The sequence below is a fragment of the Apodemus sylvaticus genome, chromosome 10 (assembly GCF_947179515.1).
Source record: "Apodemus sylvaticus chromosome 10, mApoSyl1.1, whole genome shotgun sequence".
NCBI classification, from domain to species: Eukaryota; Metazoa; Chordata; class Mammalia; order Rodentia; family Muridae; genus Apodemus; species Apodemus sylvaticus.
The window spans coordinates 51,240,494-51,264,688 of NC_067481.1; the positions used below are offsets into that span (position 1 = coordinate 51,240,494).

The following is a 24,195-nucleotide window of genomic DNA, read 5'->3' on the forward strand; positions in this document are numbered from 1 at the left end:
GTGGCTACATGTTGACCCACACGGGATCGGGAAAGACCTCACAGGTTCCAGATGCCTGCCCAACCAGAGCCAGGTAGGTTTGTTTCACAGTGCCTCCCTTTTCGGCCAGGACTAAGGTTCCATCAGTATGCTCAAGCTGTGGCTGTGAGCAGGGGTTGGAAGGTTCGGGGTGGGCTGGGGCATGACGCAGGGATGAAGATCTTACTCTGTAGACTGACACATCTGATTTAATGTCTTATTTCCTAGAGTCGAGATTACAGCCTGGTCAAACCCTGAGCTCACTCAGTGATTTTTTTTTTAATAAAATGTATATTAGGCTGGACACAGTAATATATACCTGTAAGGTCAGATATATAGGAGGCTGAGGCTAAATAAGGCCACAAGTTCAAGGCCAGCTTGAACAACACAGCAAGACTCTGTCTCAAAGAGGGCAAGCTAGGGATGCGGCTCACTGGCAGATGCTTGCTCAGAGCGCAGGCTTGACCCCTCCAAAAAAAAGAAGGGGAGAGAGTTATTGGGAGCTACCCTTTAAAAACAGATCTTGAATTCTGTCATTTTTCTTTAGGAGAGGGTGCTAAGACTAAAACCCAGGACCCTGAGCATGTTGGACAGTACTCTGTCACTGACCTACACCTCAGCCTCCTGGGCTTTCCTTTACCTTTTCTGGTTTGGCAGCAGTAGGCAAGCCCTGTGTGGCATCTGCCTGGAGGTCCCTGCTCACCACTGAGCGAGCTCTTGCCCTTGCAAGGAGCCCTTGCCTGAGTGCCCATGAGGCTCCTCAGGTGGGAACTGAAGCTAGCCTTCACAGAGGCACATAAAGGTTTCACAGTAACACGTAAGAAAAAATATAACCCAGACTTCCCATAACTGTAGTAAGGTGCTTCTAGACATTTCCATAAATGTGGTCTCTGCAAAGCCACAGTGTGTTCCCAGTGAGGTTTCTAAGGTTCTACCAGAAACATGTTTTCTAGACAAAGAGGCCTAGCAGGAACTGGGCTTTACTCCAGAAGAGCAGGGAACAAACTAGCCATCCTTAAAACCACACCACCCTCCAAGACACCTCTCCCCAACATCTAGCTGAAACCCCTGGTGAATTCCAGCGTTGTTTATTGGACACAAGTGCTGAACATGGACTATCATACTGTCCCATTTCCATAGTAACCAACTGGCTTGGTCACATGCTACAAGTTGCTGCTTCCAGGTGTATGAATTAGTAAGCTAAATTCAAACAGTAAGATAAAAACACTTTTGTATCAAAGTTGTGACTTAAAAAAGACAAAAGCTTAACCCACAGGTGTAGAGAAAAATGGCAGTTCTGAGAGCTGCCTTGAAATGTCAGTCTTGAAACTTGTGGGGAGGCCAGCACCCGTGAGGGGGATGAAGGGAGTGGGGGCCTGCCCTCTTTATCCAGGTGGCCTTCATACTGTCTCTGGCGTACATGGGTCCAGCCCCAGGCTGGGCACCATGATGAGGGAAGCATAGGGAGAGGCACTGAGAAGGTGGCAGGGCAGGGCCAAGCCCTTCAACCAGAGCAAATTGAGAGAAAAGGAACCTACTTGGCCCTTCCAAGCTTTGGTAGCTCTCAGAGGTGTTTCCTGACTGCCCAGCCCATGCTGTAGCGGAACCCACCGCAGGTCTCTGGCTGGGCCTGTGGTTACTGAAGACTGGATACTACTCTAGGCCCTTATTTCCAGTCCTCAGTCTCCAAGAGAAAGAACTGGTCCCATGGCCTCAGGCTGGGGGGTTGAGGGGTAAGAAGGTTGGCTTGGACCTTTGGGATCAGCTGTTACCCCTCAGAGCTGGGGCCCAGCACACAGCAGAAGCCAGAACTAGATATAGACAGAGCGTGGATGTGTTCTCACTGTACAGAAAGGTCAGCGGGTGCAAGTCTAGCCTGTGGCTGACTGCTAAGACAGCATGGACTGCTGTACGGCCTTCTGCAGAGACTGCCGGGTCACCAGCAGGCGTACCACCTCCTCCGAGCGTTTGGTGAGCCGCTTCCGAGCCTGGTCGTGTGTGACCATGGTCATGTCCCAGCCGTTCACCTGGCCCAAGGAGAAAACACAGGCTCTTCACCCTCTACAATCTGAAAACAGGGCTTTGAGGGACGCAAGCTACCCCTAAAGTTGCGGTACCAAGCATTCTAGCAGAGGCACACAGGATAACCAGCTTCCTTAGATGCAATATCTGTATAGCCTCCAAAACCCAGTTCCATGAGTCATCCTCTCTGACACTAGGCCAACCCTCAACCCCAAGTGCTTCAGCCCCTCTCACCCGAACCTTGTTCTCCTCCTTTGGGACAACTGTACCTGCATGATCTTGTCTCCAATCTGCAGTCCAGCAATTTCAGCAGGACCTCCCTCAGATACTCGTGTAACATAAATGCCCTGGAAAAAGGCAACGTAGGTAAGGCCCTGTGGTCACTGGATCGGGCCAAGGGGGAGTCAGTGGAGCTGCCCCTAGGATGTTCCAGCCTGCTGACAGCCACCTCTGCTCCTCCAGGCCGTCTCAGCATGCCTTCTACCTAATCCCACCAGATCACTAAGGATTGTCTAAGGAAAAACTGCTACCTCATCTTCTGTTCCCCAAGGGGAGGTCTGGGACCCGAGCCCCTCTCACCTTGTCTGTTTTATCTTCCGAGAAGGGATTCTGGGAAGGGTCCTGGTCGATCCCACCTCCAATACTGAAGCCCAGGATTAAGTTCTCACCTTGACGCAACTTATGGATTTCAACTCTTTGCTGGTAAAAGAAAAAAGCAAGTGGAGGATAACAGATAAGTAGGTGGGTGGAGAAAGATCTAACCTCTGTGCCCACAGCAACCTCAGGCTGCTGGGCCAGCTTAGAACTGTGCCAAGAGTTCAGGCCCTCTGCAAAAATCCAGCTGGTTACCTGTCTGGAAGGTTGGTGGTTGGGTCTAAACCGGCCACATGGACTTCCTCACACAGCTCTTTGCCTGCAACTTTTCACACCCATTTCCCATCCTTGATCAATATGTATTCTGAGGGTTCGGCGGCTACTATAGACAAGACACTCTTCTTTCTGGGGAAGGACCACCCAGAGCAGGAAAGCTCAAGCCCTGAGAAAATGCAGACGCTTGCCGAGGCAGCTCAGATTGCTGAGTTAGACCTAGTAGAGATCATGCAAGCCAGGAGGTGCATGGGATAAATAAAGTTTTCACAGAAAAGAGAGGATTCCTGGGCCAGGGAGACTCATGTGTACAGCACAGGACCACAAAGTGAGATGGGTCTGAGGGGTGTAGGCCTAATCATATCAGCTCTCCAATCCTCAGGACCTGTCCTTATGCCACGTAAGAGAGTATTCCAGGGTTCTCTCAAGCATGCTCTGGGGTTAAGGTCTCCAATTATGCAGGCTTCTTTGAGAGCCCTCCAAAAGCACCCTCCAGCCACCAGGGCTTACCCCCAAAGTTGAGAATTGTAACACAAAGAAGTGGGAGCAACTTTCCGGACTTGGAAAGGCTTCAACCAAAGGATCATTTGTACTCAGCCTTGGGAAATGATCATGCCACCTGACCTGACCTGACCTTGATCTTGAGCACACTGGAATTCAAACAGGAGCTAGGAGTGAGGTAAGGCATTGGCGACACAATGGCCACTGGAGTTGTCAGTAGGGGAATGGATGTCTCATGGGTGGGCTGTGGAGGCCTGAGGACATGAGCTACTTAGAGTGGTGATCCATAGGCAAGGACTGGGCTTGAGGAAGTGGAGCAAGCACGCCAGCCCGTGGCTGGGTCAGACTTTCTCGACCTGAATGCGGGTAGTGACTAGGGGGCATCAAATGACCCTTCCCCAGGGGACACCTAAGACTGGAAAACAGATATTTACTTTATGGTTCTTAATACTAGTAAAACTGCAATTATGAAGTAGCAACAAGAGTAATGTTATGGCCGGGGTCACTGCAGCATGAGGAGCTGTATTAAAGGGTGGTGAGATGACTGAGAGCCAGTCAGGATAGATGGGAGCCTTGACCCAGGTAGAGCACAGTGTCCGAGCTCCTCTGCGCAGGCTTCCAGGAGGCAGATGAGAGAGGGTAGAGCACAGGGGAAAGCTTGTGAAATGGTTTTAACAAAATGGCTGGAACCGAATGGGGATGTTAACTCTACCTGAGAGGGTAAAACTGGGAAGGAAGCATCTCCACCCCGTGAGCAATCCAAGCGTGAGAAAGGGCAGATCTGCCGGCTTATGTTCAGGCATGCACCTGGCATTAGGATTGGAGGACTATGGTCTCACAGCCTCAAGGAAGACTCTGACTGGCCTGCCAAGACGGAAGGAAGATAAACCATGATGCCTAAGGCCCTTTCACCTGGAGCTTCCTGTCCAAAAGTGTAAGTTCCTCCAGGTTTACTCCCACACACACCTTCCTTCACTCCCACCAGCAAAGTCCAAAAAGAGGCAAAGCCCTAACTTAAGGGAGAAAAGTAAGGCAGCAACATGGCTCTCCCTAGGTCCTCAGTTACACCTCCTGTAAGCTTAATCTCCTTTCTGGGGCAGCTATGGAGGGATCCTAGAAGAATCAGGCAGGTACAAATTGAGTGAAAACCAGGAATCTGTCCATTGGCCCAACAATATACCCCAGCCGGAAGCTCACCCTCCCAAGCCACCTTTATCAGTAGCTTCGAAACACCCAACCCTCCCTCTCCAACACACCCATCTAACAAGGCCCATCCCTACAGTTCCGAGCCAAGGGAGCGTGTTGATTCACACCTGTGACTCCAACACTTGGAAGGCTAAGAAGGGAGTACTGCCAGAAGTTCAAGGCCAGTTTAAGCTTAAGAGTAAGGCCCTGTCTGGGGAGAGATCTGAGTCCTTCCTAAAAGTTTTCTTTTAGGAAGCTGGGCACTGATGCTTCCCTCTGGATTCAGCTGCTCAGGGTTGGCCAGCGCCCCCATCAGACTGTAGCCTTAGTGTTTAGATCTACCCCTCCAGCCTGTTGTGTATTCAAACACACCGGATACACAAGACAAACCCAGAAGGCAGCCCTGGAAGGTCTAGAACCTTAAGTGTCGTGCACAGGACAAGCACTATGCATCAAGGGCTGAGTACCCTAAAAAGTTCAGAAGACCAAGCCTTAGCTCTCAACGCCCGGATGAGAAGCGGGAAGGGGGGCGGTGGGGTGGGGGGGAGAGGATGCACAAACTCTGGCCAGCCCCACCCCCTAAATCTCCTACGGCTCGGCGGCGGCGGCCGCAGCAGTGTGCCGGCTGGAGCAGAGGAAACGCTTCCTCATTCCAGAGGCTGCGACTCACGGACATCGGCGCCCGCCCCCCACGGCCGCCCAGCTGGGAACACGGAGGCCCAAGGCTGGGGAGTTTTCTAACACTCCCACGGACCAGCCTTTCTCCTACGTCCTCCCGGTCTGCGCCTACTAAAAGGTAGCCACCCGACGGCGGCAGTGCACAGGATCTGGCCTCTGCCCAGGGTCCCGGGAGGCTCTTAGGTCCCAGCCTCCAGGCCAGGGAAGGCTGCAGCACTGTTAAGCAGAAACGGCCCCCGGAATACACGCAGGAGCCTCGGGTCCTATACTTTCTCAGCCTGTCTAGATGTCAGTTTGCCGCTCTGAGAAATGGGGGTGAGCCAAGAGGAGAAGGAGCCTGCGCAAGCGCACTCACCACTACGGCGGTGACAGGCTGGCCCGGGATGTAGGACATTTCGACCGAAATCTGACAAGGCCACAGCGCCCGGTGAGACCCCAGCGAGAATGCCCGCGGCCGCGCCCTCCCTGGTTAACAAAGGGCAGCCCTGCTCAACCCGCCCCCTCATGAATACTTAAGAAGTCTCTAGCCAATCAGGATCTGGAGCGCTGATGGGCTTTCCGAAGTCCCAGGACTTGTGTGCCGGAGTGGGGCGGGAGCGAAGAGTGCCCGAGGCGCAAGCGTGGAAGGGCGGAGCGGAGTTAGTGCGCCTGCGCAAACCGAGCCCTCCCAGCAGCCTCCGGCACAAGATGGCGGCGCGGGGCGCCCCGCTTTTTCCTGTGTGAGAGAACACGAGGGACTGCGTGCCGCTGCGTTCCAGGTAACTCTGCGAGCCTGTCGGGCGCGTGCTGCTGTGCTGCTGTCCCGGGCCAGCTCGAGCCTCAGTTTCGGCGTGCAGTGGAGGTCAGAAGCCCCAGGGGGAGGAGGCGCCGCGGTCCGCTCTACTCGCCGGGCTTCGGGAGCCACTTGTAACTTGGTTTTCTCCGCAGTTCCGCGTGAGTCCGCGAGAAGGCAGAAGCGGAGCCCCGGCGGGTGCGATGGCCGCGGTGGTGGCCAAGCGGGAAGGGCCGCCGTTCATCAGCGAGGCAGCCGTGCGAGGCAACGCCGCGGTCCTGGATTACTGCCGGACCTCAGTGTCAGCGCTGTCGGGGGCCACAGCCGGCATCCTCGGCCTCACCGGCCTCTACGGCTTCATCTTCTACCTGCTTGCCTCCGTCCTGCTCTCCCTGCTCCTAATTCTCAAAGCGGGAAGGAGGTGGAACAAGTATTTTAAGTCACGAAGACCTCTCTTTACGGGAGGCCTCATCGGAGGCCTCTTCACCTACGTCCTCTTTTGGACATTCCTCTATGGCATGGTGCACGTCTACTGAAATGAGGGCAGGGGTGACTTTAAAACAGATTGGCAAGACTCTTGCCAGAATTAACACCGTGTAGACTTACTTAGTTTTTAAATTGTTCGAATTCGCTGCTTGTTGTGTACTGTTATAATTTATATCTGAAGTCAGAGAGCCTGTAATATTATTCTTCAGATTAAATGAAGTGTGACCCCTTGTCGTTCTTTCCAACCTTGATGCTTAGCCAAGCTTTGAAGTCGCCAAGATTTGCTCCCTGGAGAGCAGGTACTAGGCCACAGCCTGTACATTTTTTTTGGATTTACACCTAGTAAGTTCAAAGAGATCTGTAGGGTGGACATGAGAGAATTTAACGTTAGCATCTTAAGAACTGATAACAATTCGTGTTACTAAGCTTTCTTTTCGGGCATTGTGTGTTTTAATTCTAGCAATAACAATGGAGATGTTACTGTTAACTTTCTGTTAATGAAGAAACTGAAGCACAGAAAGGTGGTCTTTACCGGAGGTGGCTCAACTGGGAGGGTGCAGGAGCGAGACCCAGTTACAAATCTGGTTGCTTATGCTGGATTGGATGGGAGTACTTTTCTCGCATCCCCTACCTCTAATCACTGCTTCTCCAGTATGAGTGAAGTCGGTTAAGTTCCAGTTACACGTGGTCTCAGCTAGTCGCCTTTCCTGTAACAAAAAAATGCAAGCTATTTTTCTAAAACATGTCCTATGAGATTAAATAGGTTATTTGGACATTTACTCAAATGAGTTTGTTTCCAGTGTAATGCCTCTGACTATATATGTTCGTTCATAATGCTTCCTTGAAAGGAGGGTTTTAGGATGAGATACATGTTTAACTGAAAAATAAATAATTGTGTGTTAGACTTGTAATGAACATGTTACACATGGAATTTATAGTCTTAACTGGGGAGATTGGCATTACCTGGATTCACAGGTGATACAGCTGCTGTGAAAGAATACACAGAGGCATCAGGTCTGGAGTAGGCTTAAGGACAGAGTCAAGGAAGGCTCGAGGGAATAACGTTCCCTCGTTAGTTAGAAGGTTAACTAACAAGCCAGATAAATAAGGGGAAGAAGAGCCACAAGACAGGAGGCTAGTGGCCTTTTATTAGGCCATAAAGTAAACCTGACCAGGTTGTAGAAGGGAGTTGGCCTTGATTCCATGATCGTTTAGGGGAAGTCTTTGGAAATTGTAGGAGCAATGTGTATTGCCTCCTCCCCAAGCCCCATTTTTAAGCTATGAAAAATTGAATTCAAGACCTCTTCCTGAGACTGTAGATGCTCTGTGCCCACTCAGTAATGGCCTGGGCACCCAGGCTGGATCCTATTTGGGTTCTGGGCCACATGCTTGCATCTCATGCCAAGAAGCTGAAGTCTCAGCTTTACCTCCCTAATGCAGAGTGCCCATGTCTAAAGGTCCTGGCATGCCTGGTCTATCTAGCCCCCACCTCTTCAGGGACTTCTCTTACATGGGAAGGAAGGGCTCATTCCTGTTATTGAACAGTAAATTTGTTGCTAATGTTTGCTGCTATGAAAATAGGTAATGATTTTTTATATACCTATCCATTGCGAGCAGAGGGTAAGTTAATGTCAAATATTTCCCAGCATTTATCCAATGAGAAGTACTAGCTTTATCAGTTTTTATTCTAAATCCTATATAGGTATGCATGTCTGCATGTTGGTGGGTATATTGCAAGTGCCCATTAGAGACCAGAGTTATCAGCTCCCTTGGAGTTAGTTATGCTAGGAACAGAACTCAGGTCTTCTGTTAAGAGAACAGCAAGTTCTCTTAACCATGAAGTCATCTCCTTCCTTGTCTTTTAGCATCCATCCATTCCAGAGTCTCCTTGGGGCCAGCAAGATGGCTCAGCAGGTAAGGGTGCCTGCTGCCAACAGTGACTGAGTTCAGTCTCCAGCACCTACATGGTCAAAGCAAAGAACCAACTCTGCCTTCACAAGCACACTGAGGCACACACACATAACTGTTACTTTGATTTGAATCTGCATGATAACAAGGAACAAAATGTCATAAGTTTCTTATTGTTTGTTTCTACCTCAAAAAATGTTTTCCCCTACATGGGGTAACTCTAAAAGGAAAAACTTAAAATTGATGTCTTTTATTATTTTAAAGTCAAGTAAAAGTGTCCAAAAATATGTAGGTCATGCCAGTCCCAGAAATTGCCTGCCATCTTGGCCCACTTGTCTTATGCTGTCAGACAGTGCTTGTCCCTTGGGAGGGTGTAGGTGAAATGGAGCCCTATCGGCTCCAAAAGATGCTGTGATTAGGGACTCTAGGCCACAGCTCAGACACCCGGAACAAGTCATGTTCCACCTTTGTCATGGGTTCCCTACTGAGAGGACAGCTGGTGGCAATGACCCATGCTCTTTCATGGCTGATTGTCACATTGATAGCACCCAGTGCATCAGTTTCTTGTTGGTCCACATTAGTGTATACCACAACGGTATGAAATAACTTGTAGGAACATACCAGATGGCCCAGTTCTAAGTTTAGGAGTTCAAGTTCCTGACTCGGTTCCTGAGTTAAAAGCCTGGTTTCATCTGTGGAAGCTGTAATTTGGATCAGGAGTTCAAGGCAAGCCTGGGCTACAGAGGAAGACCCTGGGGATTTGGGTTGGTTGGCTTTTGTTGGGTTTTCTTACTTTTTTTTTTTTCTTTTTTGGAGACAGGGTTTCTCTGTGTAGCCCTGGCTGTTCTGGAACTCACTCTGTAGACCAGGCTGGCCTCGAACTCAGAAATCCGCCTGCCTCTGCCTCCCGAGTATTGGGACTAAAAGCATGTGCCACCACCGCCCGGCCTTACTTTGTTTTTAATATAAGCTGGTCTCCATAAGATGAGCTGCCTTATATCAAGGTTATGCAGAAGGCAAGAAGTTGAGTGTTGGGTACATGGCAACTCTGGCGGAGTGGGCAGCCATGTGAGGGGCTGTAATAAGACCCCTGGTCTTTCTAAGACCCCCTAGCAAGCACCCTCTTTAGTTCATAATGACAAGTGTGACCACTTCATAGTTAAGATTCACTGCCCACCAGACGGGAAGCATGTGAGGACAGGGGCCATGCATACTGTTCACCAATACAAGATTTAGTGCAACACATGACAAGAGCAGGACACATAGCCAGAACTCGGTGTTTACCAGTTTATAACTAGTAGAAGGCATTTTCATTCTGATATTAAAAAAGAAAAAGTCTGACTGTCCCCAAGCCACTTCAAAATCAAGAGGAACCGGGTGTCTGAGCTGTGGACTAGAGTCCCTAATCACAGCATGGCCTCTGTAGAGCCATGATCTTTGACCCTCTTCTGAACAGAAAAGTGGCATGCTGAGTTTACTTTCACTTTCAGAAAGCAGAATGGCTCAGTAACATCCCCAGACAGCCAAAGGTGAGGGAGCTGCTAACCTTGAGAGCAGAGATCCACCTGCCTCTGCCTCCCAAGTGCTGGGATTAAAGTTGTTCACCATCAACTTTATGCTTATATGTTTGTGAACTTTTAAGTTTCGAATTAGATTAGGCATTACCTCATCAAGATGTTTGAATTAAGGAAAAAATGAGGCGGACTGGAAGGGAAGCTAGATGTGGTGTCTTTAAGTAGCAGGCAGCTAACTATCTGTGAGGCCAGCCTGGTCTGTATAGAGTTCCAGGATAGCCAGGGCTACTTAGAGACCTCCTATCTGAAACAAAAACTAGTGGAGATGGGAGAGGGACCTCTTGGCCTCAGGGCAGCATGTGTAAGTCACCCAAGCCTGCATTAACAGTGTGCTTGCAAGTCACTTTGGGGACTTGTAGAAACTCCTAAAGGAAGGACTAAGGAGAGCGGCCGGCAACCCTGCACTTTTGTTAGGCTCTCTGGAGAGCCGGTGCTGATCCACGGACCCCACTTCAGGTTCCATGAAGTGAGATGCAGTGGGAAGGAACTGGGACACAGGTCAGGAACAGCCTTTCAGTGAAAAGTATCCTTTATCTCATTAGCACACCATGACTGGGCTTCCGAGAGCAGGAAGGGACTGGCTGGGCCCCTCGCACACCAGCACCCAGAGCTGAGCCACACTTGGGCAAGTCCATCCTCACCTGGGCACATCCGTCTGTTGCCCAGAGCTACCCTGGGCTTCCAGGGGTGGCTCACTGCCTCCCTCCCCAGTCTTACATAGGAGCTCCAGGAGTTTGCTCTCCCTTAAGCTCTTCCCAGGTGCCTCTTCGGGCAGCTTTACCTCTCCCAGCTGGGATGGAGCTAAGTGTCCCCTGGATCTCGGCCAACAGCTTTTTCTGGGCAACCAACATTCTCTGCAGGGATCTGTCAAAGTCTTGGCTAGAGGCTGGAGGAAGACCAGGCTGGCTGGGCTGACTGATGTCTCTTATGAGAGCTAACATGTGTGCCCCCAACCCTGGGGCCGGTCAGCGTCTCCTTTAAGTCTCTCAGATAGGACTAAAGTGCAGCATGCACAAATAACTGTGTACTGCCTGTATAAATAAATGCTTGTCCAGCTGGGCTCAGAGTCAGGAACAGAAGCCAACCACTGAAACCCCAGGCCTGCCCCTTCCCTGGGGGCCTGCCCCAGGGCCCCCTTCCTGCATCCTGAGCCACTTTGGCCACCAGGAGGCCTTCCATGAAACAAAGCTTGCAGGAGGATCCCACACTAGCTGGGTGGAGTTGAGGGGCCTGTTCTCAGAAGCCTCATCCTGAGCAGGCACCACAGAGATAGTTATCCCCAGTTCAGAGCTGTGGCCTGTCCTGGCCCAATCATCTTTGAATCTGTTCTCTGCCAAGAGCTCTGGCTACGTCTTCACTGTTTGCAAGATCTGTGACTGCTTCATGTTCACGATGGCGTTCTCCTGGAGGCCAGACCTTGAGGGAGGGATGCACAAAGGCAGTCAGGAACTCTGTCAGGCATAGCCTTTCTGAGGCAGAGCACAGGGCAGCCGCAGCCTTTCTGTCAGTGAGCAGGAAGGCATAGCCGAGGAGAAAGAACACCATCCTAGCTGCAGCTCAGATGCATGACGGTGTTCAGGCGGAGGACTGGGACTCCCGGAGCCTCCCACAGCAATGGGGGGCTGTGCTAGACAAGCAAGGTGGACCTGCAGGTAAGGAGCTCGGGTGGGTGACCAGGCAGTAACAACTAACTCCAGGGACTGCTACACTTAGAGCCCCTCAGTCTGGCCTCCCTGCCGCACCTTTCTCTCCACTCTGCTCTGTCCCAGGCTGTTTCTCAGCTTCTTCCTGAGGATGCCCAACCTTATCAAGGAGGGAAACCGAGGCTGGAAGAAGGACTATCCTAGGCCTGCGAGACTCCCTCAGGGAATCCCAAGTACAGCCTCTGCAGAAGCCAGTCAGTCCCTCACCTGGCAGGCTGGAAAAGCTCCTGGCAGTTGCTGTTCTGCTTCCTGTCGCTCTGGGCCAGTTCTTGGGACTGCTCATCCTGATGGACCCTCTCCAGTGGCATGGCCTCTGCCAGCTGCTGCTCCATCTCGTTGGCCTCAACCTCAACATTGGCCTCCTCCTTAAGACCCCTGCGTAAGATAGAGACACAACCTTCTTGGGGCACTGAGAATTGTACCCCCAGTCGAGCCAAACTCATTCCTCCAGCAAAGCAACCTATGGCCAGGTGGGGCTGGACCAGCTACGCTCAGGTTGCATCTGGGCCAATGCACACAAACCACACACGTCCATCCTGCACCCATAGTCCAGGTTGCTAGGGCTAAGGCAACATGCTGCCTGACCCAGTTCTTCATTCTGGTCCCAGCTCCTCCAGAATTCCTTCTCCAAGACCAAGGCGAGAAGAACCCTTTCCCTTCCTGCAGACTCAGCACCCTCCCATGCTATCTGATGTTCCAATGCTAAGTACACATAAACACATACACACATTTCTTCCTTCAATCCCGGGCCTCTAAGAACCAAGTCTATTTTGTATAAACCAGTGTTCTCATTTCCAAGAACTGAAGCCCAAAGAAGGAGGCCTGGGGGCATGCCTAAAACCCTCCAGTAAGATAGATCCTATAAAGAAATCTGTCATGCAACCTGGGGAGACTTCTTCCCTGGGTCTTCCGAACCTAGTTCAGTCTTACGAAGCAGGTCCTCATACGAAGCATACCTTCATACACACCCAATCCAGGACCAGCCAGATGGGGCTCTAAGGCAGGAGCTGGGGGGAGCCTCTTAAGCCAACATGGAGGAAGGTTAACTTACCTCACTTTCTCAAACTTTTTATCTCGGTAAAACTCGCTCTTTCTGATGAGGTAGATAAGTACCAGGTCGCAGAAGAAAGCTCCCTGTGAAAGAGTTGGGAGCTATGACTCAGAATCCTAGCTTCATACTGCTTGGAGCCTGCAACAGCTCAGGAGCAGGGCACCCCACATGAGCAATGAGAAGACAGCCCAGAAAGGGGTGATGTCCAGGAGGGCAGAGCCACTCCAGGTAGGTACAGGTTAAGCTGGGGCAGTGCTGTCTGACTCCATGGATCAAGTTCCCCTTTCTGCCCTGACCAGGTCTGATAATGTCAACGTGTGTTTGCTAAGAATCTACCATCAGCCAAATGCGCACTGGCATGCCTGAAGGGTATGGACTCCGGAGACCGGGGACTCCCTATGCTGCTGGTACCAGCTGGGTTGTGATGTGAAGCCACAAGCCCTGTAATGGGAACAGGATCAGGAGTGGGTGAAACACAGCATCCACTCAGCCTGGGGAGCAGCACCCAGGCTGTCTTGAATTGGAGGCCTGGGATTGCATTGCCCAGGGAGAAGCAGGCTGGCCGTCACCTGTAAATGCCACAGGACCTGTGTGGGAAGGGCAAAGGATGCTTCCCGTGGGAGTGAGAACCATCGTGTCTGAGAACGCTTTTAGGGATGCTGGTCCTAGTCCCTTATGGGAAGACATGACCATGGCAATGTAATGATTCAGAGCTCTCTGGTACCCTGACTGACAGAAGTCTTAACCTCAACAACAGAGATGCTACCACCCTGGGCAAGGAAAGATAGGAAGCCTAAGCTCACCCAGTTGGGGACAACTAACCACTGAGCACAGGCCTCAGCAGAGTGAGTTGTGTGTAACGCCTGCCTGCTCCAGCAGAGGGCTACTCATCCATTATTGCAGGGATGGAGGTATTGTCCTGAAGGCACAGGTTTTCCTCACACTCCTGTCATTTATCGACTTCTCGATGCTACTCCTTCTCTCAGCCTTCACCACCGCCCTCTGCTGCACCCACTACCTTCATTCCATGGTTGTGTTCTCAGACTTCCAGAATTTACCTACATTGTAAGAGAGCTATGCATGCACAACACAGCCAGGGATCCCTAAAAATGACCGCCTTAGTCAGGAATACTCCACTTGAGGACCACTCTTTGGTTTCGTTTCGTTTCTCTGTGTATCCCTTGCCTAGACCAGGCAGGCCTCAAAATAAGAGAGCTCCCTGCCTCTGCCTCCCAAATACTGGGATTAAAGGTGCGCACCATCACTGCCCATTAGAGATCACTCTTCATCCCTGTCAAGACAAGTTTCTGAGTCTGCAAAGTCAGTCCTGGGCCCTTATGGCAGATCCTTCTGTGGCTGCGTGGGCTGCCCAGGCAGAGGGAAGAGAGACTGCGGAAGCCTTGGCAGGGACTTGCTGTATTGGCATGAACCTCTAACAACGACTCCCACAACTCCCACATTCCCTACCCCAAACACCCCCCCCCAAAAGATTACAAGACTGTCTCCCCTGCTTCTCATCCTTTGAACTACAAGTTCTCAGCTGGAAACCCTTTTCGAGCAATCCAGCTGTGAGGGGGATGCCTACTGACACTTAGTGAATAGAAATCAGGGATTCTTAAACACAGTGCACAGAACAACCCCAAAGCAAAGAAGTCCCTGGCCCCAACTGAAAACAGTGCCCAAGCTGGCATAGCCTATCGGTTTCCCATCACCAGAACTGAAGAAGACTTTTAGACACAGCATCCCGAAGATCCTAGCCCACCACAGGACTAGAAGATGATCCACCCATGTGCCACACCCTACTCAAACTCACAGCCAGGGCTATGGGCAGTCAGTGCCCTCTGGGGCAGCGGGCAGGGTGTAAAATCACCTTTGTCCCTGTGACCTCATGGGCCTCAGCATGCTCCTCCCAGGCAATTTAGTGACTTCCCACTCCCTAGGCAGGGGAGATACTCACAGCACCCATGAGCGCCAGCCCAGAGCCAATGTTGATGACTGTGGGGATGATGCTGAATTTTCCTGCCTGTGAGACAGTAAAATAAGTTAGGCAGGGTGGACCGCTGGATCCCCGGGGGCACCGCCAACCTCCCTGACCCAGCAACCACCGGGCACTGGAATGAGAAGAAGATCCACATACCTTGCCATTAACTATCACATCAAAGCGGATGCCGTAGGCTTTCATCAGGTCTCGGAACTCTACTCCATTAGGGTCACGGTAATACCTGGCAAACCTGCGAGACAGGGCCCAGGGAACGCTCGTCTACCTGTACCTTTCCTCCCTGGCAGCACAGAGCAGCAGCTCTGGGGGATTCTCAGCAATCCGGGATCCTAGAGCTGCTCTAGGAGTGTGCCCAGCCCTCGTCACTGGGGCAAGTACAAAGACTGGACTCTCCCAGCATGCTTAGTACCAACTCCTGCACCCTGAAAACACTGGTGGTCTTGACCCAGCAGAGGGTACAGAAGAGAGTCAAGGTCACCAGGTAGCACAAAAACAGTCGTTACCTGAAATTGTACCCAGAGGAGATGGATTGTGTGTGTTTGTTGTCCAAGCGGTTGAAATAATAGTGTGGGTTGCAGTTAGAGGCAGCTTTATCAAGGTCACAGTCCCATTCGATATGGATTCCTATCACACCACCCTTGATACAAGAGACAGGGCGAATGCTAGAGTTATCTGTGGATGGACAGAAGTCACAGAGCTGCCCTTTAGGAGAGCCACATGAGTCAGCCGGAGGTCTGGAGGACCACACTTTACACACAGATTAGCAGGAGTCTATAGGTTCCTTGCAATTGTTTCTGATGGTGCCCTGGGTCAGAAAACCTAGCAGGCACTAATTCAGCCCCACTTACCCACCCCAACCCCTACTGAGTACCTGACACAACCGTGTCATGTGTCACAACTAATTCTGAAAATAGTGAGCTCCTAGGGACAGGTGACAATTCAGGATCACCCTGGCCCTAAAGAGCCCTCCATCTTCTCCTTTTCACTGCAGCGCCCAGGTCTTCAGGGAGGACTCCCTGAGCACACATCACCCACCTTCAAGGCTATGTCCTGGAAATCAGCCCCTGCCCAGCGGACAATGGTCCCCAGTCGGAAGATGGGACAGTAGAGGTTCGTGGAGCTGAAGTGACAGGTTTTCAGGAAATGTTTGTTGTCTGTTTCTAGCACATTGGCTCTGAAAGAAAGCCATGAGATGAGGGTGAGACACTTATTGCTGAGCCCAAGCCCTTAGCAGGAGGCCATGGGCCCCGTGCCAGACATGACCTCCCCCACCCCCGCCCCCCTTGTATCTTATTCTTCTCAAGAACAGAAACCACCCCCAAGCAGAAGACGAGGCACCCCTGTTTATTCAATCATGTATACACACCATGCACAGCTTCAGGACAGCCATGGGGGGGCCCTCAGCCCGCCTCCCCCTCCAACAGCCAAGCCCCCACCTACTTGGAGAAGTTGAACTTGGGGAAGCGAATGAAGTTCTTTATGAAAATGGTGAAGCCTTCTGCATCCTTCAGGAGAGGATCCCTGAAAACCAGGCCAGGGGAGCCTGAGCAGGAGACCTGCCCCTGCCCTCTACGACTCCCCTAGACCTATGGAGCAGGAAGGCCTCTGGCCTCAGGTGGAACCCACTGTGTGGGCAGCTCCTCTGGGACCACCCACTCACGTCGGCATGGACTTTGTCTCCACTGGGCACCAAGCGAAGATCTCACAGGTGCCCCGGGTAGAGTTCCCCACCCGTAGACAACGACCAGTTTTCAGTCCTGCAGAGGAAAAACGGGCAATGCTGTGGCCCTTCTTGTCCATGTGCCTGCCCTGCTCCAGCCCCAGCGACGCCACGCCCTCACCATGTCCAGCAACAACAGACTCCCCCGCGTGGCAGTCAGTGTCCTCAGAACACTCGCCATCAGGGATGCCTTCCCGCTGCAAGGAAAGAAATGGGTCTGCTAAGGTTTCCACCAGCCCAGGACCAGGTCCCATCAGAGAAGACGAAGGCTTCTCCCCAGCCTGAGGCCACATGCCCTTTGAAAACCTGTTTCTCAGGCTGGCAAAGGGACTAGGTAGTTAAAGGCATCTGCCATGAAAGCCTGACACCTTGAGTTTAATCCCTGAAATACATGGTGAAAGGAGAGAACCAACTCCTGAAAGTTATTCTCCCTCTGTCTGTCTGTCTCTCTCTCTCTCTCTTTTTCTCTCTCTCTCTCTCCCTCCCTCCCTCCCTCCCTCCCCCTCTCTCCCACAAACACACACACACACACATAAAACTGAAGAAGAAGAAGAAGAAGAAGAAGAAGAAGAAGAAGAAGAAGAAGAAGAAGAAGAAGAAGAAGAAGAAGAAGAAGAAGAAGAAGAAGAAGAAGAAGAAGAAGAAGAAGAAGAAGAAGAAGAAGAAGAAGAAGAAGAAGAAGAAGAAGAAGAAGAAGAAGAAGAAGAAGAAGAAGAAGAAGAAGAAGAAGAAGAAGAAGAAGAAGAAGAAACCATTTCTTTCCCAAAGCATGTGATCACTATACAGCATCTTGACACCCTTGGAGCTAACCAAGTCCCTGCTTCAGGGGGGACTGTCACTACAGCAAAGGCTTCCCAACCCTCCCACCACACACATGCCAAATCAAACCTCAGCACAGATGCCCTGCCGCTGGTTAGGAGTCACGATCAGGTTGGTGACCACGAAGAAAACGTTCTCCCCCTAAGGAGCCAGACAGAGTTTGAGGAATCTCCTGGCCTCTCAGGGAAGATTCAGCCTGGTAGAGACTGGACCTCTGCATGGGGCTGGGAACAATGGGGGCCACAAAACGGGGTCATTGTCCATCTGTCTGATGAGCCCATACTTGATAAGTGGATATCTTTTTTGGGTCACTTACAGCTTCACAAACCCCAAGCACTCTCACCCCATAATTCTTTCCAAACTCCAGCCCTGATTCTACAGCCGGGCTGCTATGAGCAAGCTGGGAAGCTGTTCCCATGGGTGCTGGGATATGATGGAGGGGTTCTCTGTGCGGGGTCACTCTGGGCCCCATGTGGTCTCGACAGACACATAGACCACTGAGAACAAAAGAAGCTAGGCCTGGTGCAGAAAAAGACAGGGACACCATGGATGGAAGAGCCTAGCCAGGGTTTCTGTCTGCATCCTGAGCCAGGGAGACAACTGATAGAGTTCTCTGGGTGCTTCCTATGTGACCCACCCAAGCCACACCTCACCATTCCCAGGGACAGGCGGTGATCTGACCTGAGATGGAATGACAAAGTCCGCCACATCCCAGAGCCGCTCGCCGAGCATGGTGGTGTTGGTGTAGGCCACCCCCTTGACTTTGGTGACCACAGCACTCTGCAGGGAAGTGTCAATGTCCTGATAACTCTTCTTTATCAGAAACACCCAACTGTAGAAATATGACCAACAGGCAGGCGTCAGTCACAGGGCTGCCCCGGCCCAGGCCGGAGTGAGAACCACAGTTAAGGCCTAGACTGGTGGGAGCAAGAGCTCAGGGGTTCGCCTGTCCCACAAGCATGCGTTCTGCAGTCAGTATGAGAAAGCTGGAAAGCGGACTGTTGAAGGCCATCCTGGGACAGGGTGAGATGCTGTCCTTTAAAGAGAATCTGGGACTGAAGAGCTGGCTCAGGGGTTAAGAGCACTTCTTTGTCTCACAGAGCATCCTTTTCCATTCCAGGGCCTACATGGTACTCCACAACCGTCTATAACTCCAGTTCCAGTTGTGACCTCAGGGATGGGAACCAGGCACACAAATGGTGCACAAACCTACAGGCAGGCAAAACATTCATACACGTAAAATAATAAAATTAGTACGTCTAAAAAAAGAAATTTCTGGGTGGTGAGGCAGTCCACTCCTTTAATCCCAGCACTTGGGATAGAGAGGCAGGCATGTCTCTGTGAGTTTGAGGCCAAAATGTTCTACATAGTTACAGGGCAGCTAGAGCTGCACAGTGAGATTCTCTCTCTCTCTCTCTCTCTCTCTCTCTCTCTCTCTCTCTCTCTCTCATTTACGTGTGTGTGTGTGTGTGTGTGTGTGTGTGAGAGAGAGAGAGAGAGAGAGAGAGAGAGATCCAAGGGTAGAGGGGGTTGCCTAGCATGTCTAAGGCCTTGGGTTTTGCACCCAAAATAAGTAAAATAAATAAAAGTTAATTGAGTCTTGTATTCTTTCAGCCTACAAACATAAGCAGGGCCAACAAGATGGCTCAGGAGATAATGGCTCTTAGCTCTAAGGCTGACGTTCTGAATTTAATCCCATATGCATGATAGGAGGAGATAACAGACTCCCAATATGTGCACTATGACACACACCCTACACACATATAATAAGTAAAGTAATAAAAAAAAATCAAAGGACTGAAGAGATTGCCCAGTGGTTAAGAGCACTTACTGGTCTTGCAGAGGACCTGAGTTCAGTTCCCAACACCTGCATCAGCTTGCTCACATCCACCTATAACTAAAGTTCCTCTGGCCTCCATGAGCACCTGCACACAGGGCACATAAACTTGTATACATCCTCATACACATAAATAAAAAATAATGTTGTGGTGCATATCTTTAATTCCAGCATTCGGGAGGCAGAGGCAGATGGAGCTCTGAGTTTGAGGCCAACCTAGTCTCCTGAGCAAGTTCCAGGACAGCCAGAGCTATACAGAGAAATCCTGTCTCATAAAACAAAAAAGTCTGGTCTCTTCAAATTAAAAATGTTTGCACATCAAAGGGCAATGCCATAAATACCTGGCTGAGGCTGGCCTCGAACTCACAGCAATCCTCCTGCCTCATCCTCAAGAGTTAGAATTATAGGTGTCTTCCAGCCTATCACACATTTCTTAAAAGATATATATGATTAAAGTGTGTGTGTGTGTGTGTGTGTGTGTGTGTGTGTGTGTGTGTGTGCACCTGCTCAAGGCTGCTTATGTGTGCTGTTGAGATTAGGTACAGTTGGAAGTCAGAAGAATCAGATACTCTGAGGCTGTATAGAGGGTTGTAAGTCAATCAGCTGGGAACTGAACTCCTAAAAGAACAGCAAGCAGGCTGGAGAGCAATGGCTCAGAGGTTAAGAGCACTGGCTATTCTTCCAGAGGTCTTGAGTTCAGTTCACGGTGACTTGTAACCATTTATCCTGGAATCTGGATGCCCTCTTCTGGCATGTAGGACTACACGCAGGCAGGATACTGTATACATAATAAATCTAAAAACAAAAGAAAACAGCAAGCACTCCTAACCATGCAGACTTCACAACTTCACCCTGGCCCCTAAAAAGATAGACTTTGAAAATGAGGTGACCTGTGTCAAATGCTAAGCATAGTGAGGTTAGCACAGAGAAAAAGTGTCACGCACACGAATCACTAGCTCGCAGTTAACTATCAGCCAGCTCAACCACTGTTGGTGAAGCTGGGGAAACCAGTCAAAGGGGTCAAAGGAGGAAGAAGCCAGCGCCCTGTCATGCAATGAGTGTGTGGCATGCTGGCTCTCTCCAGGGAGTCACGAAGGTGTCAACCAGCATGTGATCATTTCCTCATTTCTGGGGCAGATTTGGAGAAAGCCTAAATCCTAAACTGTCACATTTTCAAGGAACTCTGAAAAAGTTGCAGTTTTTTTGTTTTGTTTTCTTTTTGTTGTTGTTTTTGTTTTTCAAAACAGTTTCTCTGTGTAACAGCCTTGGCTGTCCTGGAACTTGCTTTGTAAACCATGCTGGCCTGAACTCTCAGAGATCCACTCACCTCTGACTCTTGAGTGCTGGGATTAAAAGTGGATATTAATTAGCCCTGAAACGCTGAATACTGAAGATACAATTAACATATCAAATGATTCCCATGAAGAAGGAAGAAGAGGGCCCTAATCCTGGAAAGGCTTGATCCAGCATTGTAGGGGAGTACCAGGACAGACAAAAGGGAGTGGGAAAGATAGGAGAATGGATGGAGAGAAGAGGACTTATGGGACATATGGGGAGGGGGGAACTGGGAAAGGGGAAAGCTTTTAGATTGTAAACAAAGAATATAGAAAATAAAAATATGGGCTGGAGAAATGGCTCAGTGGTTAAGAGCACTGACTGTTCTTCCAAAGGTCCTGAGTTCAATTCCCAGCAACCACATGGTGGCTCACAACCCTCTGTAAAGGTATCTGATACCCTCTTCTGGTGTGTCTGGAAACAAGCACAGTGTACTCATATAAATAAAATAAATATTTAAAAAAAAGAAAAGAAAAGAAAAATATAGATTAAAAAAAAAAGTGTTCTCCCCCGCCTGGCTGGAAAGTTGGGATTCTTGAGCCATCTTAGCAGAGACATGCTGGTCCAATTCAAAACAGTAAGCAAACATTCAGCATTCATTTACTCATTTCATACAGATCCCCAAGTGAAATGACGTCACAGTGTGACCTAACGTCATGGCGCCCTGGCCTTTAGGAAGTCAGAAATAGACCCTGAGCAAAGAACCAATCAAAGTGGCTCACGGAAGTGCCAGGAAAGGGAGGGAGAGGGAGAACTCAAATCTGGACAGGGAGTGATGTTGACCGAGTGGGGAAGGGAAAATGTGGTGGCTGAGGAAGAGCAGCCCCTGAGGTAGGGGACTGCCGAGTGCCTCGGAGCTAAAATTCAGGAGACACTAAGGATGCAGCCATTACCCACGCCTATAATCACAGCACTCCAGAGGGAAAGGAAGGAGGATTTCTGAGTTTGAGGCCAGCCTGCTCTACTGAGCAGTTCCAGAATATGCCTGCTACACGGAGAAACCCTGCCTTGGGGGAGGGGCGGGGGGGGGGAGCAGCCATTAGAAGGCAGCAAGGCTAGGCCAGAACTGTCCTCCCAGGAGCAATAATTGCACATCATTTAATGAGGAAAAGTGCCTGCCTCTTCCCACCTGTGCCCTCTTTTCTTCCTAGGAGCAAGGGAGGCCTCTGACCAAGCTGGCAGGCCCATACCCTGCTAGATGAGACGGCAACAAGGGAAAGCAGTGGAGCATCTGGACGCTGGAGAGGCTGCCTCCTGATTCCCCGTGAGCTAACCCTGAGTTCCAGAACATGCCAATCTCATGAGTTGGCCCAACCAAGGGTAAGCCAGTAATGCTCAATGCTTATAAATAACCTGCTGGGTGCCTGGGCCAGCTGTCAGGCCGGAGCTCAGGGAGGCCTCTGGGGGACAGCTGAAGTCCAGTGTCCTGACATCCCGGCCTCCTGGTCATGGCTGTAACACTGGGCACTCCAGCCCTGGGAGAAGGGGCTCAAAGCAAGGTATCCAGTGGCCGTGCCCGTGTTTCTCAAGGCAGTGTCCCCCTTTCACGTTTCCATTCTTATAGCCAAGGGCCGACTCCCCAAAGCCCCTGGGTCTACACCTTCCCCTCCCCACGTCCCTTGATTCAAAAAGTGCCCAAGAACTCACATGAGTAAGTACAACAGGATGGTGAGCTGCAACACCCGGTAGAGCAGCCCCACCTTCTTGCTCTTGGCGACCACGAACTTTGCGGTCTTGTAGTCGAACAGAGACAGCACGAACCCCTTCCAGGCCGCCTGGCCCATGCCTCCAGCTCACTCTGGCCTCCGCCGCCTCCCGCTGCCCCGCAGCCAGCTGAGCACTCTGTGTGCGCTGCCGCAGTCCCGGGGCGCGCGGCTCCAAAGGGCATGAGCTGGAGAGCAGCCGTGCAGACCCGGGCGCGAGCGCGAGCACCGGGCAGCCAGGAGGATCCCGCTGCCGCGGAGCGCCGGACTGCGGCGAGCGCCCAGCCTGGGACGCGGCTGCCTCCGCTGACCCGGTGACACCGCCCGGCTGTGCCTCCAGTCACTGGCTGGTAGGGACGCGCGCACGGAGTGCGGAGGCGAGGAAGAAGGGGAAGGTGCTTTCCAAGGCGTCTAGCCCGCCCATACCTCCTCCCACGGGACTCGGTGGGGAAACAGAGGCAGAATCCGGAAGGGACCCACAACGCAGGAAGTATAGAAGGAGGGCTAGACAGTAATGACTGGTTTCCCCGATTGCTCTGGCCTCGCTACTCACGTTGTCAGGCAGACGTATAGGTAGGTCCCTGGGTGTCTGTGTGTGCTGTAATCAGGGGCGGTTCCACCACTTCTATGGCTGCGGATTTAAACCCTGCAGATTTCTAGGGTCCTGGATCAGAGATCCCAGTCAGGTACTGTGTGGTAGAGAGAGCTAGGGCACCAAGGCGTGGGACCCTAACAAATGTCTAGAATCTGAATAGTTCCCAAAGAAAAAGAACCCAATGCCATCCTCTGAGGCTGAACCAAAATGGGAAGGAGAAGAGGTGCTGGAGCTGCGCCTTGGAACTTGTTACAGGCTCCCATACATAGGCTGTCTGTGGGGAGGGGCTGTAGGAGGAGAGGATGGCCAATCCCATCCCTGTGGTATGGGTCTCGAGGCAGTGAGAGGCTGTGAGCAATTACAGGGCTGTAGATGGATACTGGTGGGCTATACGTGGTGAGAGGTTACACGCTGATTGACTGTGTATGTCCTGAGGGGTTGGGCGTGGTGAGCGTCTATGTGTCGGGGGCTAAGGGGTCAGGAGCTGTGCACATTAAGTTTCTGCACCTGTGTCTGCACACACCACCTCTGCTCTGGCCCTCTGGCCCAATAGGAAGCTCATTCTCTGAAACCACAGACTCCAGAAGTTGGAAAAGATGCTGAAATCCACCAGGCATGATCTTCTCCAAAAAATAAAAGTTTCGGGGAACAGGTCCCCAGTTTTGCAACACGAAGGAATGACTTTTTTTTTTTTAATTAAAGACAAATTCCCGGGCTTTGCCCTTGAATTTCACATTCATTCTAGGAAAGGGTGTAGAGCTCTGCTATTCTGTTCCTAAAGTGTCATTTGGAAATAGTGTTGTTATAACTTTTAAAGCTCAACCCAACCAGTTCCTTAAAAAGGCTTATTTTCATGCAGCCAAAGTAATCCTCACCACCACCCCATTTCAATCACCTCTGACCATGGCCCCAACATAGTACTGCAGGACCCTGGCTGTCCTGGAACTCGCTCTGTAGACCAGGCTGTCCTGGAACTCACAAAGATCTACCTGCGTCTGCCTCCCAAGTGCTGGGATCAAAGGCATGCTCCAATCTGCCAGATTCTCTGCAAAACACTTTCAGTACCTGAGGTGACTTCACTTAACTTTCATACTGTGCCCCCAGACAAGACCAGAAGCTCCAAGAGATTGGGAGTTCCTGCTTTGGATAATCCTGTCCTGGGCCCAGCAACATGCTTGCTGCATGCTAGTTCTGTATATTTATCAAATAACTAAACAGGCCTGCTTTCTTTTAAACATATTTGGACTGCACCAGGTCCCAGTCACAACCCCAGAAGCTGAAGGCCTCCTATTTTCCGCCAGCCTCCACCCCAGTCTTCCCCCTAATGGCTCTCTAATAGCTGAAGGGGAACGAAGCAATCTCATACCCCTGAAGATGCCCACCACCTGAAATTCTGCTCCAGCATAAGGTGGTGACGTGGGA

General features: G+C 51.0%; 3 protein-coding genes across 6 annotated transcripts; 1 reads left to right on the forward strand and 2 right to left on the reverse strand.

The window, feature by feature from the left end:
- Nucleotides 1-1,090: 1,090 nt before the first annotated feature.
- Tax1bp3 (Tax1 binding protein 3) lies at nt 1,091-5,841 on the reverse strand. Of its 2 annotated transcripts, XM_052194664.1 has the most exons (5): nt 5,627-5,841; nt 4,121-4,272; nt 2,620-2,739; nt 2,310-2,387; nt 1,091-2,045 (listed from the first exon to the last, which is right to left on the reverse strand). In XM_052194664.1, the coding sequence occupies exons 2-5, from the start codon at nt 4,220-4,222 to the stop codon at nt 1,908-1,910; spliced, it is 438 nt and encodes a 145-aa protein (XP_052050624.1). In that variant the 5' UTR covers nt 4,223-4,272; nt 5,627-5,841; the 3' UTR covers nt 1,091-1,907. The 2 variants fall into 2 exon arrangements, with proteins under 2 accessions (XP_052050624.1, XP_052050625.1); XM_052194665.1 differs by lacking the exon at nt 4,121-4,272.
- Nucleotides 5,842-5,925: 84 nt separating this feature from the next.
- Emc6 (ER membrane protein complex subunit 6) lies at nt 5,926-7,308 on the forward strand. Of its 2 annotated transcripts, none has more exons than XM_052194667.1 (2): nt 5,926-6,029; nt 6,199-7,308. In XM_052194667.1, the coding sequence occupies exon 2, from the start codon at nt 6,247-6,249 to the stop codon at nt 6,577-6,579; it is 333 nt and encodes a 110-aa protein (XP_052050627.1). In that variant the 5' UTR covers nt 5,926-6,029; nt 6,199-6,246; the 3' UTR covers nt 6,580-7,308. The 2 variants fall into 2 exon arrangements, with proteins under 2 accessions (XP_052050627.1, XP_052050628.1); XM_052194668.1 differs by having other exon boundaries at nt 5,953-6,112.
- A 2,011-nt stretch (nt 7,309-9,319) lies between these two features.
- Nucleotides 9,320-22,660, reverse strand: P2rx5 (purinergic receptor P2X 5). 2 transcript variants are annotated; one of them, XM_052194043.1, is made up of 13 exons: nt 22,123-22,660; nt 17,985-18,135; nt 17,373-17,444; nt 16,606-16,681; nt 16,425-16,521; nt 16,205-16,285; nt 15,800-15,938; nt 15,268-15,401; nt 14,903-14,996; nt 14,723-14,788; nt 12,766-12,848; nt 11,922-12,089; nt 9,320-11,427 (listed from the first exon to the last, which is right to left on the reverse strand). In XM_052194043.1, exons 1-13 carry the CDS (start codon nt 22,257-22,259, stop codon nt 11,358-11,360), a joined length of 1,368 nt encoding a protein of 455 aa, XP_052050003.1. In that variant the 5' UTR covers nt 22,260-22,660; the 3' UTR covers nt 9,320-11,357. The 2 variants fall into 2 exon arrangements, with proteins under 2 accessions (XP_052050003.1, XP_052050004.1); XM_052194044.1 differs by having other exon boundaries at nt 11,348-11,657.
- Between the last annotated feature and the right edge of the window lie 1,535 nt (nt 22,661-24,195).